General features: G+C 37.6%; 1 protein-coding gene across 1 annotated transcript in view; it reads left to right on the forward strand.

Moving 5' to 3' along the window:
- Positions 1-20,928, forward strand: part of MNS1 (meiosis specific nuclear structural 1) — a 54,139-nt gene that overhangs the window by 15,190 nt on the left and 18,021 nt on the right. The window contains exons 4-7 of the mRNA XM_079912286.1: positions 13,027-13,129; positions 15,791-16,020; positions 16,956-17,172; positions 17,274-17,381. Coding sequence (XP_079768412.1) covers positions 13,027-13,129; positions 15,791-16,020; positions 16,956-17,172; positions 17,274-17,381 — 658 coding nt within the window. The remainder of the gene's footprint in view (positions 1-13,026; positions 13,130-15,790; positions 16,021-16,955; positions 17,173-17,273; positions 17,382-20,928) is intronic.

Raw genomic sequence — 20,928 nt, forward strand, 5'->3', positions numbered from 1 at the left:
TTGGCAGGTCTAAATTGAAGGAAATGTTTGCTGTGGTGCTTGAAATGTATCCAAAGTAATTAAAAATCACCTATATCATGATTAGGCTCTTTAAACTTAAAAGAAATTAATTTTTAAAACCCAGGGTAGGGCTTCCCTGGTGGCACAGTGGGTGAGAGTCCGCCTGCTGATGCAGGGGACACGGGTTCGTGCCCCGGTCCGGGAGGAATCCACATGCCGCGGAGCGGCTGGGCCCATGAGTCATGGCCACTGAGCCTGCGTGTCCGGAGCCTGTGCTCCGCAACGGGAGAGGCCACAGCAGTGAGAGGCCCGTGTACTGCAAAAAAAAAAGAAAAAAGAAAAAAAACCCAGGGTAAATTTTTAAAACTCAGTGAAATTTATTTTGAAAATAATTGTTCAAGTTCAGAAGTCATGAGACTCTTTTGTATTATTTAGAACACATGATTTTTTTTAATCCAAGAAAATATTTAAAAGACAATCTAATTTTATTATAGCTTTTAACTGGAGTTGAGAAACTCACTGTCTAGTTTTATTTTATTTATTTTTTATTGGAATAAAATTGCTTTACAATGTTGTGTTAGTTTCTGCTGTACAATGAAGTGAATCAGCTATATGTATCCCTATATCCCCTCCCTCTTGGGAATCCCTCCCACACCCCACCACCACCTATCTAGATCGTCACAGAGCACCGAGCTGACCTCCCTGTGCTATACCGCAGCTTCCCACTAGCTCTCTATTTTACACCTGGTAGTGTATTTATGTCAAACCTAGTCTTCCAATTCGTCCCACCCTCCCCTTCCCCCCCATGTCCACATGTCCATTCTCTACGTCTACATCTCTCTTCCTGCCCTACAAATAGGTTCATTTGTGCCGTTTTTCTAGATTCCACATATATGTGTTAATATACGATATTTTTTTTCTCTTTCTGGCTTACTTCACTCTGTATGAGAGATTCTAAGTCCGTCCACATCTCTACAAGTGACCCAGTTTCATCCATTTTCATAGCTGAGTAATATTCCATTGTATATATGTACCACATCTTCTTTATCCATTCATCTATTGTTGGACATTTAGGTTGTTTCCATGTCCTGGCTATTGTAAATAGTGCTGCAGTGAACATTGGGGTACATGTGTCCTTTTGAATTATGTTTTTCTCAGGGTATATGCCCAGTAGTGGGATTGCTGGGTCCTATGGTAGTTCTATTTTTAGATTTTTATGGAATCTCCGTACTGTTCTCCGTAGTGGCTGTGTCAATTTACATTCCCACCAACAGTGCAAAAGGGTTCCTTTTTCTCCACACCCTCTCCAGCATTTATTGTTTGTAGATTTTTTGATGATGGCCATTCTGACTGGCGTGAGGTGATGCCTCATTGTAGTTTTGATGTGTATTTCTCTAATAATTAGTGATGTTGAGCAGCTTTTCATGTGCCTCTTGGCCATCTGTATGTCTTCCTTGGTGAAATGTCTGTTGAGGTCTTCTGCCCATTTTTTAATTGGGTTGTTTGTTTTTTTGATACTGAGCTGCATGAGCTGTTTATATATTTTGGAGATTAATTCTTTGTTAGTTGCTTCATTTGCAAATATCTTCTACCATTCTGAGGGTTGTCTTTTCGTCTTGCTTATGGTTTCCTTTGCTGTGCAAAAGCTTTTAAGTTTCATTAGGTCCCATTTGTTTATTTTTGTTTTTATTGCCATTTCTCTAGGAGGTGGGTCAAAAAACATCTTGCAGTGGTTTATGTCAAAGAGTGTTTTCCCCTAAGAGTTTTATAGTGTCCGGTCTTACATTTAGGTCTTTAATCCATTTTGAGTTTGTTTTTGTCTATGGTGTTAGGAAGTGTTCTAATTTCATTGTTTTACATGTAGCTGTCCACTTTTCCCAGCACCACTTATTGAAGAGGCTGTCTTTTCTCCATTGTATGTTCTTGCCTCCTTTGTCATAGATTAGGTGACCATATGTGCATGGGTTTATCTCCAGGCTTTCTATCCTGTATGATTGATCTGTATTTCTGTTTTTGTGCCAATACCATACTGTCTTGATTACTGTAGCTTTGTAGTATAGTTTGAAGTCAGGGAGACTGATTCCTCAGCTCCGTTTTTCTTTCGCAAGATTGCTTTGACTATTCGGGGTCTTTTGTGTTTCCATACGAATTGTAAAATTTTTTGTTCTAATTCTGTGAAGAATGCCATTGGTAGTTTGATAGGGATTGCATTGAATCTGTCAATTGTTTTGGGTAGTAGAGTCATTTTCACAATATTGATTCTTCCAATCCAAGAACATGGTATACTTCTCCATCTGTCTGTATCCTCTTTTTGCATCTATGTTCATCAGTGATATTGGTCTGTAATTTTCTTTTTTTGTAGTATCTTTGTCTGGTTTTAGTGTCAGGGTGATGGTGGCTTTGTAGAAAGAATTTAGGAATGATCCTCCTCCTGCAATTTTTTGGAAGAGTTTGAGCAGGATAGGTGTTAGCTCTTCTCTAAATGTTTGATAGAATTTGCCTGTGAAGCCATCTGCTCCTGGACTTTTGTTTGCTGGAAGATTTTTAATTACAGTTTCATTACTTGCGATAGGTCTGTTTATATTTTCTATTTCTTCCAGATTCAGTCTTGGAAAATTGTACCTTTCCAAGAATTTGTCCATTTCTTTGTGGTTGTTCATTTTCTTGGCATATAGTTGTTTGTAGTAGTGTCTTAGAATCCTTTCTATTTCTGTGGTGTCAGTTGTGATTTTTCCTTTTTCATTTCTAATTTTATTGATTTGCATCCTCTCCCTTTTTTTCTTGATTAGTCTGGCTAAAGGTTTATCAATTTTGTTTATCTTCTCAAAGAACCAATTTTTAGTTTTATTGATCTTTGCTATGTTTTCTTTATTTCTGTTTCATTTATTTCTGCTCTGATCTTTATGATTTCTTTCCTTCTGCTGACTTTGGGTTTTCTTTGTTCTTCTTTCTCTAGTTTCTTTAGGTGTAAGTTAGATTGTTTATTTGAGATTTTTCTTGTTTCTTTAGGTGAAATTGAATTGCTATAAACTTCCCTCTTAGAACTGCTTTTGCTGTGTCCCATAGATTTTGGGTTGTGTGTTTTCATTTTCATTTGTTTCTATGTATTTTTTTATTTCTTCTTTGATTTCTTCAGTGATTTCTTGGTTGTTTAGCAGTATACTGTTTAGCCTCCATGTATTTGTGTTTTTTACAGTTTTTTTCCTGTAATTGATTTCCAATCTCATAGCATTGTGGTCAGAAAAGATGCTTGATGTGAGTTCAATTTTCTTACATTTTCCGAGGCTTGATTTGTGACCCAGGATGTGATGTATTCTGGAGAATGTTCCGTGTGCACTTGAGAAGAAAGTGTATTCTGACACTTTTGGGTGGAATGTCCTATAAATATCAATTAAATCTATCCGGTCTGTTGTGTCATGTAAAGCTTGTGTTTCCTTATTTTCCATTTGGATGATCTGTACGTTGGTTAAGTGGGGTGTAAAGTCCCCTACTATTATTGTGTTACTGTCGATTTCCCCTTTTACGGTTGTTAGCATTTACCTTATGTATTGAGGTGCTCCTATGTTGGGTGCATAAATATTTATAATTGTTATATCTTCTTCGTGGATTGATCCCTTGATCATTTTGTAGTGTCCTTCCTTGTCTCTTTTAACATTCTTTATTTTAAAGTCTATTTTATCTGATATGAGTGTTGCTGCTCCAGCTTTCTTTTGATTTCCATTTGCATGGATTATCTTTTTCCATCCCTTCTCTTTCAGTCTGTATGTGTCCCTAGGTCTGAAGTGGGTCTGTTGTAGACAGCATATATGGGTCTTGTTCTTGTGTCCATTCAGCCAGCCTGTGTCTTTTATTTGGAGCACTTAATCCATTTACTTTCAAGGTTATTACTGATATGTATGTTCCTATTACCATTTTCTTAATTATTTTCATTTTGTTTTTGTGGGTCCTTTTCTTCTCTTGTGCTTCCCACCTAAAGAAGTTCCTTTAGCATTTGTTGTAAAGCTAGTGTGGTGGTGCTGAATTCTCTTAGCTTTTGCTTGTCTGAAAAGCTTTTGATTTCTCTGTCAAATCTGAATGAGATCCTTGCTGAGTAGAGTAATCTTGGTTGTAGGTTTTTCTCTTTCATCACTTTAAGTATATCCTGCCACTCCCTCTGGCCTGCAGAGTTTCTGCTAAAAAATCAGCTGATAACCTTATGGGGATTCCTTTGTATGTTATTTTTTGCTTTTCCCTTGCTGCTTTTAATATTTTTTCTTTGAATTTAATTTTTGTTAGTTTGATTAATATGTGTCTTGGTATGTTTCTCCTAGGGTTTATCCTGTATGGGACTCTCTGCACTTTCTGGATTTGGGTGACTGTTTCCCTTCCCATGTTAGGGAAGTTTTCTGCTATAATCTCTTCAGATATCTTCTCAGACGCTTCCTTTTTCTCTTCTTCTTCTGGTACCCTTATAATTCGAATATTGGTGCATCTAATGTTGTCCCAAAGGTCTCTGTGATTGTCTTCAGTTCTTTTCATTCTTTTTTCTTCTGTTCCTCGGCAGTTATTTCCACCATTCTGTCTTCCAGCTCACTTATTTGTTCTTCTGCCTCAGTTTTATGTTATTGATTCCTTCTAGTGTATTTTTCATTTCAGTTATTATGTTGTTCATCTATGTTTGTTTGTTCTTTAGTTCTTCTAGATCTTCTTTTTTTTTTTTTTTTTGTATTATGTGGGCCTCTCACTGTTGTGGCCTCTCCCGTTGCGGAGCACAGGCTCCGGACACACAGTCTCAGCGGCCATGGCTCACGGGCCCAGCCACTCCGCGGCATGTGGGATCTTCCCGGACCGAGGCACAAACACATGTTCCCTGCATTGGCAGGCGGACTCTAAACCACTGCGCCACCACGGAAGCCCTCTTCTAGATCTTTGTTAAACATTTCTTGTATTTTCTCAATCTGTGCCTCCATTCTATTTCTGAGATTCTGGATCACCTTTACTGTCATTACTCTGAATTCTTTTTCAGGTAGCTTGCCTATTTCCTCTTCACTTATTTGGTCTTATAGGTTTTTACCTTGCTCCCTCATCTGTGACATTTTTTCGTTGTCTTATTTTATTTTATTTTTTGATGGGTGGGATTGTGTTCCTGTTTTACTGGTTTTTGGCCTGAGGCTTCCAGCATTGGAGTTTGTAGGCTGTTGGGTAGAGCTGAGTCTTGGTGCCGAGGTGAGGACCTCGGGGTGACCTCACTCTGATGAATATTCCCTGGGGTCTGAGGTTTTCTGTTAGTCCAGTGGTTCAGACTCGGAGCTCCCACAACAGGAGCTCTGGCCTAACCCTCTGCTCATGAACCAAGATCCCACAACCCACGTGGGGCGGCAAAAAAAAAGGAAGAAGAAGAATAAAAGGAGCAGAACAATAACAGAGTAAAAAATAAGATTAGAAAACTAACAGATATGTTAGAAAGAATAAAAAAATAAAAATATAGATGAAACAACAACCAGAAGCTAAAACAGAACTACAATAGTAAAAAAGAGGAGAGGAAAGAAACAAAAAAAAGCCAGAAAAGGCCTTGGCTGTGTGGGGGGGTGGGGCTTAGGCAGGGGTGGGGTTTATGTGGTGGGCAGGGCCTATGCTTAGGACCCACAGGGCCGGAAAAGACCCTGGGTGGCTTGTGAGGCTTAGGCTCAAGGCAGCAGGAGGGACCCAGGAGTGCCTCTGGCCTTGGAGGGCAGAGCACCAGGTCCAGGACCCCAGCAGGCTCACTGGGCCCTAGTGGGTGGGGGGAATTGCAGGGTGCTTTCCCCCGCATCCTCCGATCCTAGAGGTCCCCTCCCTGTTGGCCTCTCTTCTTCTTTCCCCTCACCTCCCTCCTGTGCCCCTAGGAGCCACGTGGCCAGAGGGAGCCCCAGAAGGCAGGGGACCAGACCTGGAAGCCCAACAGGCTTCCCGAGGCTTAGTGGGTGGGGGAAATGCCCTCCGCCCCTCCCCTATTCCTCCAATCCCAGAGGGCCCTCCCATCTGCCTCTCCTCCTCTTACCCCCCTTCTCCCTCCATCCTATGCCCCTAAGACCCTCACAACCCGACAGGGCCCGGGAGAATGGAGGACCAGGCCCGGGAGAATGGAGGACCAGGCCCGGGAGCCCAGCAGGCTTCCTGGGCCATGGTAAGCAGGGGAAACACCCTCCATGCCTTCCCTGATCCTCTGATCTTGGAGGGCCCCTCCCTGTCCACCACTCCTCTTCTCTGCTCAGTCCCGCCCCCCATCTCCCTCCTATACCCCTAGGACCAACGTGGCCCGGAGGGGGCCTTGGAAGGCGGAGGACCCGGCTGGGGAGCCCGGCAGGCTTCCTGGGGCCCGATTAGGCAAGGGAAACTCTAGGCGTGCTCCCACTGATATCTGAGCCCCTGAGGGTCCTTCCAGGCATGGGAACCCCTCCCCGCTCCCAGCCACCACGTCTCCTCCCCCCTCACTCCCCCCACGTCCTACCCATTGCTCAGGGGGTACTTCTCATCTCCTTGGGCGTCTAGGTCCCCCACCAGCGTGTGGCAGGCGCCCTAGTTGTGGGGAGACGTGAACTCCATGTCTTCCTACACCGCCATCTGGACTGCCCCCACCACTGTCTAGTTTTAGAAATCCTATTTTAATTGTAGCATTAATAATTATAATTAGTTGTACAATTAGTTATAATTATTTACAGTTATTACAACTAATTGTATAATTATGACCATACAATTTATAATTATTAAATAATAGCAATTTATATTTATTATATAGCTAACACATAGCTTTATGAAAGAAAAAATAAGTACCTTGTTTATAACTTGTATTTAAGTTCAGCAAAAACTATCTCAAAGAAGAGACAGTCTGCCCTTATTAAATGTACAACTAGTTCCTTGCTGATGCCAGTACTATTATATTACATTTCTGACTGATAATCAATATGTTAATTATTAAAATAAATAAGATGGCTTAAAAAAATAACATTTTCAGTCAAACAAAATAGAGAATTGATCACGATAACCCTGCATTAAAGGAAATACTAGCAGTTGTTCTTCAGGTAGAAGAATAAAAATGATCCCAACATTAATCTCAAAACTTCAGGGAGGAAAATGCGTAGTAAGTCTAGGTGAAATATGAATCTGTAAATCACTTATTGTAATGTCTTTGGGATTTAAAATATATAAATAGTTAAAAATGTAACAAACCATAACAAAAGTGAGGTAGGAAGTACATACATGGAGTTAAAGTGGTCAAGAATCTCTCATTGTTTGGTAAAAAATGGACAAATTTTATCAGACTTGAAACAAACATGTAATCTCTGTAATACAAATTTGGAAAAGAATATACAATTAACAAATGAATAGAGGGAAAAATGTGATAATAAAGAATGATGAGGCTGTGCAGAAAGAGTTGACATAGCACACTTGAGGCTAATTTCCTCAGATAGCCCTGCTTTGCAAGTTTGTCCTTGGCTGGCATCTGGAAACTTGGATTTCAAGAAGGTTCCCACCACTCTATGATAAGAGTGCCTAATTGTTTGGAAAAACAGTATGGTTCATTCTGAACTCTGTTCCTTCTGGTAGTCGTAATTTTGGTACTTGTAGGCAGAGGGTACATGCATGACTAGCCCCTAATGAAAATCTTGGGCCCTAAGTCTCTAGCGAGCTTTCCTGGTAGACAATTCTCACATGTTGTCACAACTTATTGCTGGGGGAATTAAGTGTCTCCTGTGTGACTCCACTGGGAGAGGACTTTTGGAAACTTGCAGCTGATTTCCTCTAGACTTTGCCGACATGCTTTTTTTCCTTGTCGATTTTGCTCTGTATTTCACTGTGATAAATCATATCCATGAGTATGACTATATACTAAGTCCTGTGAGTCCTCTGAGTGAGTGATGGAACCCAGTGTGGGGGTGGTCTTGGGGACTCCAAACATAGAGACAAAAAGAAGAGAAGAGAGAACACAGAACAGGTAAGACAAATAGAAAGAATATATTAAGATTGTAAATGTAACCCAACTATATTAGTAGTTATAATAAACATGTTTGAACCATTTATGAAAACAGACCATTTGTTATGCCAGAACAAATACAACAGATTTTTAACACATTTATTCCATACATAGTATGTTCTCTGACCACAGTGGAGTTAAACTAGATATACAGTAACAAAAAGACCCCAAAAAACTAGACAATCTTTGTGTATTTAGATATTTTAAAATGTACTTCTAAATAACCCCAGGCTAAAGGAGCAATCAGAATTGAAATTAGAAAGTATTTTTAACTGAATGATAATGAAAATGCCACATAGTAATGGTTGTAAGATTGGAGTGACATCTGAGAAATGGTGTAGTAGGCAGCTCCAAGTTCCTGTCCTCCCAGTCAAAGTAGCAGAAACTGTCAGAATCAACTTTGTAAGAACTCTGAACAACAAAGTTTTATAGCAACCAACTGCATGCTCAAACAAGAAAAAGGCAACTTAGCAATGGAAGCAAAGTCTTTAGTGTTTTTACTTTTCCTTGCTCCATCCCCTCCCAGCTATGAGGCAGTCTTGAGGACAGCAGCCCATAGAGTACCAGGCCCTGGTTCTGGAGGAAGAAGAGCAGATCTTATTTGCAAATTATTGTGTCTGTATATTCTAACCTAACTGGGAGCTACCTGAAGGACTGACACAATGTGCTTATCTGTGTTTCTCCTAATTCAGAACTCAGGCCAGAAAAGCAAATTGTATCTCTGGTAAGATTTAATTTCCATAATATATAAAGGATGCCTACAGTTCAACAACAAAAGACAAACAACCCAATTCAAAAATGGGCCTGGTACTTAAAGATTTCTCCAAAGCAGACAGACAGTGGGCAATAGCACATGAAAAAGTACTCAACATTTGTTATTAGGGAAATGCAAATCAAAACCACAAGCAGATACCATTTCACACCTGGTAGGATAGCTGTAATAAAAACAATGGAAAATAAGTGTTGGTGAAGATGTGGACAAATTGGAAACCTCAGACATTGTTGGTAGGAATGTAAAATGGTGCACTGTGGAAGACAGTTTGGCAGTTCCTCTAAAAGTTAAACAGAATTACCATGTGGTCCAGCAATTCCACCCTTAGGTGTACACTCAAAAGAATTGAAAAATTGAAAACAGGGACTCAATCAGATAGTTGTACGCCAATGTTCAATGCAACATTATTCACAATAGCCAAGAGGTAGAAGCCACCTAAGTGTCTGTCAGCAGATGAGTAGATAAACAAATCGTGGCATATACATACAGTAGAATATTATTCAGGTATAAAAGGGAATGAAGCTCTCATACATGCTGCAATATGGTTGAACCTTGAAAAGCATTATCCTAAGTGAAGTAAGCCAGAAACAAAAGGATAAAGACTGTATAATTCCACTTACTTGAAATACCTAGGGACAGATTTGCAGAGACAAAAAGTAAATTAGCAGGGAGGGGAGGAATGGGGAGTTATTGCTTACATGGGTACAGCATTTCTTTTTGGAAAAAAAGTTTGGAAATAGTGTTGATAGTTGCCGAGCATTATGAATGTAATTAACACCACTGAATTGTACACTTAAAAATGGTTAAAATGACAAATTTTTGTTATATATATTTTACAAGAAAAAAATTCTAGGATTAAAAACCCCCCAGAACTTGTCCCATAAATAGCTAAAGCTATTCCTTGAGGATAGCTTATAATCTAAAATGACTATTAGAAAAGAAGACTCCATCTGGAATTATTTGAAAACAAAGAGAAAATTCCCATCTGGAGTGATTAAAAAATAATGTAGGATAAAGATAAGGTCAGAAATGAGCAATTTAGAATGTAGACATAAAGTAGAATCAACAAAGCCAAAAATTGTGCCTTTAAAAAGGCCAATAAAATTGATAGTCCCTGGCAGGAATATATAACTGTAAAAGAGAATGTACAAATAACCAATTCTAGGAATAGATAGTGTGCTATAACTGTAGATCGTACAAATGGGAGATCACTGTAGGTCATAGCAGGATATTGTGAACAATTTTATGCAAATTTGAAAATTTAGGTAAATTACTAAATAGCACATTTACCAAACTGACTAGCAGTAGTAGAAAGGGAAACTGGCTCTGCAGTGCCAGTTTTGTCATAAAATAAGTGTGCATATGTGCATGCATCTGTTTTTGCATTTTTCTATCCCATCCTTCCGCAACTGGGGTTCCATAGGAGAACCAAGTGTCACAGAAAGTTGAGTGATTGTATTTTTAATTTTCTCAAAGACAGTATATAGCTGGTATTATTTTAGATCCAGAGGAACCAAGTTAATTCACTGCACATAATAGATGCTTAAGGGCATTAGGGCTTAAAACTTGTAGTTGAGAAGAGCTGCTCTAGTCTATTCCATTGATCCATTTGTTCATCCTGTGCTAAAACTACACTATCTTAAATATTGTGGCTTTATAATAAGTATTCATATCCTGAAGAAGTCTCCAATTTTGGTCTTCTTAAAGATTGTTTTAGGGCTTCCCTGGTGGCGCAGTGGTTGAGAGTCCGCCTGCCGTTGCAGGGGACACGGGTTCGTGCCCCAGTCTGGGAGGATCCCACATGCCAGCGGAGTGGCTGGGCCGGTGAGCCATGGCTGCTGAGCCTGTGCTTCCGGAGCCTCTGCTCAGCAGCGGGAGAGGCCACAATGGTGAGAGGCCCGTGTACCGCAAAAAAAAAAAAAAAAAAAGATTGTTTTAGCCATTCCTACTTTGCATTTCCATATACATTTTAGAATCACTGCAGGGCATTCAGAAATAGACATTTAAAAAAAATGATACTGTATCAATTAGATATCCATATGGAAGAAAATGAACTTGATTTCTACCTCACACCACACATAAAAATCAATTCCTGGAGGATTATCGTCTAAAAGTTAATGGTGAAATAACAAAGCTTTGAGAGACTAATACAAGAAAATGTATTTATGTCTGTGGGGTGGGCAACATTTCTTGAAACATGACACAAAAGTTACTGACAATGAAGAAAAAGATTGGTGGATTAGAATACTCTTCATCTGAAGAAACCACTGTGAGAGTAACTGCAAACTGGAAGGAGGTATTTGCAATGCATATAACCAACAAGAGACTTGTATCCGGAATATATAAAGAACTTTTGGGCTTCTCTGGTGGTACAGTGGTTGGGAATCCGCCTGCAAATGCAGGGGACATGGGTTTCAGCCCTGGTCCAGAAAGATCCCACATGCCGTGGAGCAGCTAAGCCTGTGTGCTACAACTACTGAGCCTGTGCTCTAGAGCCCGCGAGCCACAGCTGCTGAGCCTGCGTGCACAACTGCTGAAGTCTGCTTGCACAACTACTGAAGCCTGCGTGCCTAGAGCCTGTGCTCCGCAACAAGAGAAGCCACCGCGGTGAGAAGCCTGTGCACTGTAACGAAGAGTAGCCCCCGCTCGACGCAACTAGAGAAAGCTGGCGTGCAGCAACGAAGACCTAACGCAGCCAAAAATAATAAGTAAATAAATAAATTTTAAAAGACTTCTATGCAACAATAAGAAGTAGACAAACCAGTATAAGAATGAAAATATTTTTTTAAATATTAAACAAGAACTTCATAGAAGTTATACAAATGAGTCAACATATGAAGAGGTCTCAGTTCCATTAGTAGTTGGGAAACATAAATTAAAACCCCAGTGATAAATTACATCCCCTAAAAGAATGGTTAAAATCTATGAAAAGACGAAAGTGTTGCTGAGGGTGTGGAGTGGTGCAAGTGCTTAGACACTGTTCATGAGAGTGTAAATCTGACAAAGCTTTGGAAAACTGCCATTATCTACTCAATTTGAACACAGCCTACCCTGTGACTCAGAAATTTCACTTCTAGGTATATATCCAATGGGTATGGGTGCCCTTGTCCTTCAAATGAAGGTCGTTTATTTGAATGTTGGTTGTTTGCAACTTAATGCACATTTTTTTGTAGAGACAATATTATAAATTGATTGGGTTTGTATATTGGTGCATAATCATTAGTACCCAACTCTAACAAAAATCTTTGTAAATGTATCTCAAACTCTTAGTGGAATAAAATATGTAGACTAACCTAGAAACTTAATCCTCGTTTCTAACACTTTTTATGTAAGAAGGTAATCTTGTGTCATATACATTTGCACCTACAATGGTAAGGGCAAGAAGGACCCACACCATAATACCAGGAATATCTCTCTTCCCTTACCCCTTAGGATTGTTTCTTTGTAGGTAGGGGGTACTTGTAAGTTGAGTTTATAGGTAGGTGAGTGCCTCTTTGTTCCAGTAAGAATTAACATGTACATCTTGGTGACATCTCAGGGCCCTTCCAACTCAGAATTCTCATATTCTGTCATATTCAGAATTATGACTGGCACAGTAAAATAAAAATTTTTGTATGGCATATTGTTTTCATTAAATTTAGGAGAGTGATAGATTAAAAAGTAATTCAGAGATTATCTGACGCCAATCCCCATTTTTTTTAACAGATAAGTAAACAAGCCCAGAGAAGTGACCTAAACTTGCCCATGTTACTCCCTCTTCATCATCATCAAAAAATAGTTACCATATGTAGTAGAGTGTCTGCTGTTATACACATTAACTTATTTAATTGCCAAAACTACACCTTTTACAGATAGCAAAACCAAGGTACAAAATCTAAGTAACTTGTATAGGTTTAAACCTCTCCACTATAGTTATTCTTTTAGCCTAATAGTACTGGTAACTGGACAGAAATTTTAACCTATATTGATATAGCACCTTTTCTGAGCCAGGCACTGGCAGAAAGATTTTTAGTGATGATTATTGAAAATAAAAGGGTTGTTTTGTCTAGAAAAATTAATTACAATGTCTCTTTTCACATGCATTCTGATTTTTCTTGGGATGAATGGAGAAAGGGGTATTTTTTCAAAATATTTAAAAAATAATGTAAATATCTTTTATGCATTTAGAAAAAAATTCATTTAAATTGCAGATACATATTATTTTTAAAATGGTAAGAGATACATGGTCCTCGAATTTAAATTTCTGTCTTTTTTAAAACAGTATTGAGCTCAGAGAATTGGAGAAGAAATTAAAAGCAGCTTACATGAGTAAAGAAAGAGCAGCTCAGATTGCTGAAAAGGATGCCATCAAATATGAGCAAATGGTAATCATGTTTCTGGTCATTATGTTTTCCATATTTTTAGCTTCATTTAGAAAACCAAAAATAGACCAATTTTTGGAAAATTGTTATATTCTATACAGAATTTACACTGTTAGATTTCTCAAATACTTTTATACTTTGCAGATCCTTAAGGTGTAAGAAATTATGGATATTGAGCTTTGTGTAATTTAATAGTAGAACCTTTCAGAGACACAAGGAATTAGGTTGACGCTTAGAATGAACAGCTATATTCAGTAACTCCCAGCATTCTTGATGGTCTCTAACTGATTATTCTCTGACAAACCAATACAAGTTGTTAGCATAATCAGTGTATTTTAGAATGTTACTAAATTTTTAATTTTTAAAATGTTTTAAAAAATAAACTATAAGCAGGAAACTTTTCTGTTTCATAAATATCAATCTTTTCTTCTCATGTTTTCCTCTATTTTTATCCTCTTTTCTTACTCCTGACCTACTGTGCATTACTGGTAATAGTTACTCTTGGGCAAAGGAGTTTCAGACACATGCAGCAGTAGTGTTGCACAGTATAATATAAAATAGGGTTTATTAACACTTAAAAGCAGGGTGTACGTCATCACTTGAGCTCTCGTTGTCACTCATAAAGGCTAGACATAGATGAAAAGGTCTGATTGCAATGTTACACAGTCTTTTAAGTTCCCTTCTCTCATTTCTCTATTACTTTGTAGAGCATTTTGATAGCAGAGTTCCCCCTCTCCTAGATCCCTTTCAAAGATGTTATACGGCTATTAAAGAGAAAGAGGTAAAGGGAAATAGTTTGGCTTTTAAAGTTGGCCAGAATATATTATATGTTAAAAGGAAAAAAAGCAAGTTGCAAAAAAATTTGGAGAATAATACATTTCACAGTACATTTTTTAAAACTTGTACATGTATGTATGTGTATATCAGCATCTGTGTGTGCATGTATATCAACACACATGTTCACACACACATAGAATTAGAGGGGTGATATCAAAATACTTGACCAGTGCAGTGTTATACAGGCTTCAAATAAGAACAGATGCTGGCCATAGTGAAATGTGTGTGTGCATGTGTGTTAGTATAGAAGAAGTCTGGTGGGTTGTACAGCATGCTGTTAACATGATAACCTTTGGTGTGACAGGTGGTAGGAGAGGGTAAGGAGACTTCACTTCATGAGCCATACTCTACCCTTTAAAAAATAAAGTAGAACATAAACAATGTACTATTTGACCAGTAGATTGCAGTTTAATTATTTTGATAATTGAGATTATTCGAGGCAGTTGTAGATATTTATTCTGGCTGTTGAAAGAATTGCTGTTATTTTCTAAATAAAATTGATCCACAAAAATTAAAGTCAAATACTCCTAGGACTTGACTAGGTGTCAGGATATTTAGGTGCTAGTTTTGGCTCTCTCTCTCAGCCTAAATTTTCTTATCTGTGAAATGAGAACATTGTACTTCTATAAGTGTGTGATAATTTGTACATACATGTTTTTGTCTTGTCATATTTTTTCTATAGAGCCTAGTACAACATGTGCTAAGAAAAGAGAAGGAAAGAAAGAATTTTGGTCAAGTCATATTAACAGTGTATATGTTAAAGGCATCAATTAGATCAGGAATGGCATTAGCATTCATATTTTAATCTGTTTCTTCTTTTATGTTTGATGCTGCTAGCCATTCTAGCATTTGGGATGTGATCCTAATGGTAAAGGATGACTTTTTTTTTTTTTTTTGAGGTACGCGGGCCTCTCACTGTTGTGGCCTCTCCCGTTGTGGAGCACAGGCTCTGGACGCGCAGGCTCAGCAGCCATGGCTCACGGGCCCAGCCACTCCGCGGCATGTGGGAGCTTCCCGGACTGGGGCACGAACACGTGTCCCCTGCATCGGCAGGCGGACTCTCAACCACTGCACCACCAGGGAAGCCCAAGGATGATTTTTTTAAAGTGCCCTAATATATTTACTTTAAAACATTTTGTTAAATGATTTCAAAATGCTCAAAACAAGTAAGGAGGTTAACCCATTCAAGAAGCAGGGTTGTGTCTAACTCAGAAGGAATGGTCTTGAATGAGTGAATTAAAACCTAAGAAAACAGGCACAGTGACATATGTGACCCTTTTATTAAATTAAAGTGATTACCAGGGGCCTTTAATAAATGAGAAAGAGGAGACTTCAAAGGCCAGTAGCAGGAAAGAAAATTTAGGCTGAGAGAAACTTAAGAGCTGCTCAGAGCTATTTAATAGCAGACCTGTATAAAAAAGATAGTACCGTCCTTACTCTAAATAGCAGCCAATACCCAGTGGAGCTAAAATTTGTGAAAATTGCCTACATCAACTTTTAAATAGATGAAAAAGATGACTACTGCTCTGGCAGTTAACATAGTTGTTAACAAAGCACTTCTAATTTTACTTACTGTTTTTCAAATGTGGAGTTTATTCTCCTTATTGCCCTGAGAGAGCTACTTGAAGGAATAGGAAAGCCTCTTTAGGGTTTGACTCATCATTCAAACCCTTCAGGTGACAGTGACTTACCTTTGCTTTTTACCTACACAGTTACATAATATTTTATATAACAGGCTTTATAGTATTCAATTCCATCTGCTAAAAGTATTCTATCCTACTGTGCTCAGATTTGAAAGTGGAAAGATGAATTTTGTTCTAATAACAGAAACGTGATGCTGAAATTGCCAAAACTATGATGGAAGAACACGAGAGATTAATAAAGGAAGAGAATGCTGTGGAGGAAAAACGAAACAAAGTAAAAGCACAGTACAGTCGTGACTTAGAGAAACAACTTGAAGAACAAGGAAAGAAGAAGCAGGAAGCTTATGAGCAACTGCTGAAAGAGAAACTCATGATTGATGAAATTGTTAGGAAAATCTATGAAGAAGATCAATTGTAAGTTTATCCCAACTTTCTTACATGCCTAAACATTTACATTAGATTTATCTCAGGCTTGTCATGAAGAGGAAATCACCTAAACAGTGCCCAGTACATGGTAAGTCCCAGTAAATGTTATCACATAAACTGAGACCAAGTCTTCTCTTTTTTTATAAATTTCTTTCTTTCTTTCTTCATGGCTGCGTCGGGTCTTTGTTGCTGTGTGCCAGCTTCCTCTAGTTGCGGCGAGCCGGGGCTACTCTTTGTTGTGGTGCGCAGGATTCTCATTGCAGTGGCTTCTCTTGTGGCGGAGCACAGGTTCTAGGTGTGCGGGCTTTAGTAGTTGTGGCTCGCGGGCTCTAGAGCGCAGGCTCAGTAGTTGTGGCACATGGGTCTAGTTGCTCCGCGACATGTGCGATCTTCCTGGACCAGGGCTCGAACACGTGTCCCCCACATTGGCAGGCGGACTCCCAACCACTGTACCACCAGGGAAGCCCCCAAGTCTTACTTATCTTTGTTAGCATGATAATTAATTGTCTGATAGTTAAGAAATACTTATTGACAATGGCTAAACTTTGATTTTCTTAAGTAAGCCCATATCAAGAGAATTTGTTTTCTGTTCAGTTTCCCTGGTAGACAGCTAAAGTGTAGAGTGCTGTGAAACATATATAAACAGGTGGTGGCCTTTCTGAAGTGAGATGCATAAAACATCATAATAGGTTAGAGAAGAGGCATAGTAGTAGTTGACTCAGAGAAAATTCATATCTGTTATTATATTTAGTGGCACATAGTAAACACTCAAAATGTTTGTTGCATGAAAGAATGAAAAAATTGTAAATAGGGAAGCCATTTTTCTCCACATCATTATCAACTGAAGGAAATGATACTTACATTTTTTGATATTTTATTATTATTTCTGTTACTATACAACTGCATTCACTATTGCTTTTTAGGGAAAGACAACAAAAGTTAGAAAAAATGAATACAATTCGAAGGTATATAGAAGACTTTAAGAAAGAGCAGGCTCTCTGGAGAAAAAAGAAACATGAGGAAATGGAAGAAGAAAACAGAAAAATCATAGAGTTTGCCAAGATGCAGCAACAAAGAGAAGAAGATTGGATGGCAAAAGTTCAAGAAGGTGAAGAAAAAAGGCTACAGCTTCAGAATATGGTATTAAAATAACCATTTCTTTAACACTGGAGAAATTCTGAAATATTTGTCATAGAATTTGATTCCTTTACATGTTTGTGTGTTTTTTTAAAATTTAATAGCTGACTCAGAGATTGGAAGAAATGCTGCGACAACGTGAAGATTTAGAACAAGTGCAACAGGAATTATACCAGGAAGAACAAGCAGAAATACATAGGAAGAAACTAAAAGTAAGTTTTGGAAATTGAAGGAATGATTAACATAGAGAAGAGTATCATTTTGAGATGAAGCAGTAGAAAGATAATAGATTTAAACCTAACCATATTGATAATTACCTTATATGTAAATAGTATAAACACTACAGTTAAAAGAGATTTTTAGGATGGGTAAAAATGCTAGACCCAGGCAGCAGTTCACAAAGTGCATCAAAAGCATGATGCAACTATATTATCTACAAAGGAACATAATTTAAATATGAAGACACATATGGTTTAAAAGCAAAAGGATGGAGAAAGATATACCATACCAATACCAACCAAGATCCTTCCATGTTAGAGTAGAAATCATGATGAATAGGCTAAATTCATGTAGAGGATGTAATAGCCCTAAAGGTGTGTGAACCTAAGTAAAACTTCAAAATACATGCAGCAAAACTGGAAAAACTGAAAGGAGAAATAAATCCATAATTATTTATATTTGAATGTTTAAATACTTCTCATTACTATATAAAATAAGTAGTCAGAAAACCATGGAATATAGTGTTGAACAATAATATCAACAAATCAAGATTTGTCAGTTTTCTAAATGGGTGTTTTTTGTTCACTTATTGTAGAATTCTAAGAGTTCTTTATGTATTCTAGTTACTAGTCCTTTGTCAGGTGTGTGTTTTACAAATATTTTCACTCAGTCTATAGCTTGTCTTTTCATCCTCTTAACAAAGTCGTTTTCCAAGTAAATGTTTTCAATTTCTGTGAAGTCCAATTTATCAGTTTCTGTTTTTATGGATCATACCTTGGTATCAATTCTAGGAAGTCTTTGCCTACATCCTGAAGAATTTCTCCTTTTTTTCCCTAAAAGGTTTCATTTTCAGTTAATTTTTGTTTATAAGGTATGAGAGTTAGGTCAGGTTTCATTTTTGCTTCTCTGTGTCCAGTTGTTCCACACTATTTGTTGAAAAGGTTTTCTCTCTTACATTGAGTTGCTTTTGTACCTTTGTTTAAAACACAGTTGAGCATATTTGTGTGTATATTCCTGGGATCTCTATTTTGTCTGTTGATCTATGTGTCTATCCCTTCAGCAGTACCACAGTTTTTTTTGTTGTTGTTGTTGTTTTTGCAGTACACGGGCCTCTCACTGTTGTGGCCTCTCCCGTTGCAGAGCACAGGCTCCGGACATGCAGGATAATCTTGTCTGTATCTACAAATAGTCATTGGGGAATTTGATAGGAATTATATTAAGTCTGAATATCAGTTTGGGGAAAATTGACATATTCATTATATTGAGTCTTCCAGTCCATGAACACAGAATGACTCTCCACTTACAGTTGCCCCTTGAACAACACGGGTTTGAATTGTGTGAGTCCACTTATCTTCAGATATTTTTCAGTAGTAAATACTACTATTTACACAGTCCATGGTTGGTTGATTCCACAGATATAGAGCAACTGTGGATATAAAGAGCTGACTAAATTTTGTGGATTAACCCCTGTGTTGTTCAAGAGTCAAGTCTATTTAGATGATCTTTGAATTTTTTCATCAATGTTTTATAGTTTTCAGCTTACAAATCCTGTACGTTTTGTTAGATTTACATCTAAGTATTTCAGTTTTTTGAGTGATTGTAAATGGAATTTAAATTTTAGTATCATTGTCCACATACTCATTGCTAGTGAATTGACTTTTTTAATGTTTATCTTGCGTCTCATGACCTTGCTGAATTCACTTAGTAGCTGTAGGAGTTGGTTTGTTTGTTTTTCCATACATAGTCATGTCCTCTGCAAACAGGGACAGTTTTATTTCTTGCTTTCTTATCTATATACCTTTTATTTACTTTTTTTGCCTTATTGTACTGGCTAAAACTCAGCACTGGCTAGCACTATGTTGAATAAAAGTGATGAGAGTAGACATCACCTTTCTTTGTTATCTATCAGGGGAAAAGCATTCTGTTAATTGTAGTTTTTTTTGGTAGATGCTCTTTATAAAGTTGAGGACTTTTTCTCCTATCACTGTTTTTCTGAAGATTTTTGTCATGAAGGGTGTTGAATTTTTTCAAATGCTTTTTCTACATCTATTGATATGACCATGTACTTTTTCTTCTTTAGCCTGGTTGATTGCATTGATTGATTTTGGGGGGTTACTGAACAACCTTGCATCACTGGAATAAATCTCACTTGGTCATGGTGTATACCTCTTATAATATATGACTGGATTTTAGTTTCCTAATAATGTGTTAAGGATTTTTGCATCCATATTCATGAGGAATATTGGTTTTTAGTTTTCATTTTTTATACTGGTGTCAGGGTAATACTGTCTTCATAAAATGAATGGAGAAGTATTTCCTTCTATTTTCTAGAAGAGATTGTTTAGAATTGGTGTTAATTCTTTAAACATTTGGTAGAATTTTCCAGTGAAACTATCTAGGCTAGGAGTTTTATTTTTTGAGAGTTTTAAAATATTAATTCAATATTTTATTGTATATTTATTTATTTTAAAGTTTTTATTTTATATTGGAGTATAGTTGATTTATAATATTGTGTTACTTTTAGGTGTACAGCAAAGTGATTCAGTTATACATATATCCATTCTTTTCCTGATTCTTTTACCATATAGGTTATTATAGAATATTGAGAGTTCCCTGTGCTATACAGTAGGTCCTTGTTGATTATCTATTTTATATATAGTGGTGTGTGTATGTTAATCCCAAACGCCTAATTTATAACTCCCCCCCACCTTTCCCCTTTGGTAACCATAGATTTGTTTTCGAAGGCTGTGAGTCTCTGTTTTGTAAGTAAGTTCATTTCTATTGTTTTTTAGATTCCACATATAAGTGATATCATATGATATTTATCTTTCTCTCTCTGACTTCATTTAGTATGATAATATCTAGGTCCATCCATGTTGCTGGAAATGGCATTATTTCATTCTTTTTTATGGCTGAGTAATATTCCATTGTATATACGTACCACATCTTCTTTATCCATTCCTCTGTTGATGGACATTTAGGTTGCTTCCATGTTTTGGCTACTGTAAATAGTGCTGCAGTGAACACTGGGCTGCATGTATCTTTTCGAATTATGATTTTCTCTGGATATATGCCCAGGAGTGGGATTGCTGAGTCAAATGGTAGCTCTATTTTTCGTTTTTTAGAGAACCTCCATACCATTCTCCGTAGTGGTTGTACCAATTTACATTCCCACCAACAGTGTAGGAGGGTTCCCTTTTTTCCACACCCACTCTGGCATTTATTGTTGTAGACTTTTTGATGATGGCCCTTCTGACCGATGTGGTGTGATATCTCATTGTAGTTTTAGTGATGTTGAGCATGTTTTTGTGTGCTTTTTGGCCATCTGTATGTCTTCTTTGGAGAAATGTCTCTTTAGATCTTCTGCCCATTTTTTGATTGGGTTGTTTGTTTTTTTGATATTGAACTGTATGAGCTGTTTGTATACTTTAGAGAGTAAGCCCTTGTCAGTTGCATTATTTCCAAATATTTTCTCCCATTCTGTGGGTTGTCTTTTCATTTTGTTTATGGCTTCCTTTGCTGTTCAAAAGCTTTTAAGTT

This window comes from Stenella coeruleoalba, assembly GCF_951394435.1.
Source record: "Stenella coeruleoalba genome assembly, chromosome: 2".
Taxonomy (NCBI): domain Eukaryota; kingdom Metazoa; phylum Chordata; class Mammalia; order Artiodactyla; family Delphinidae; genus Stenella; species Stenella coeruleoalba.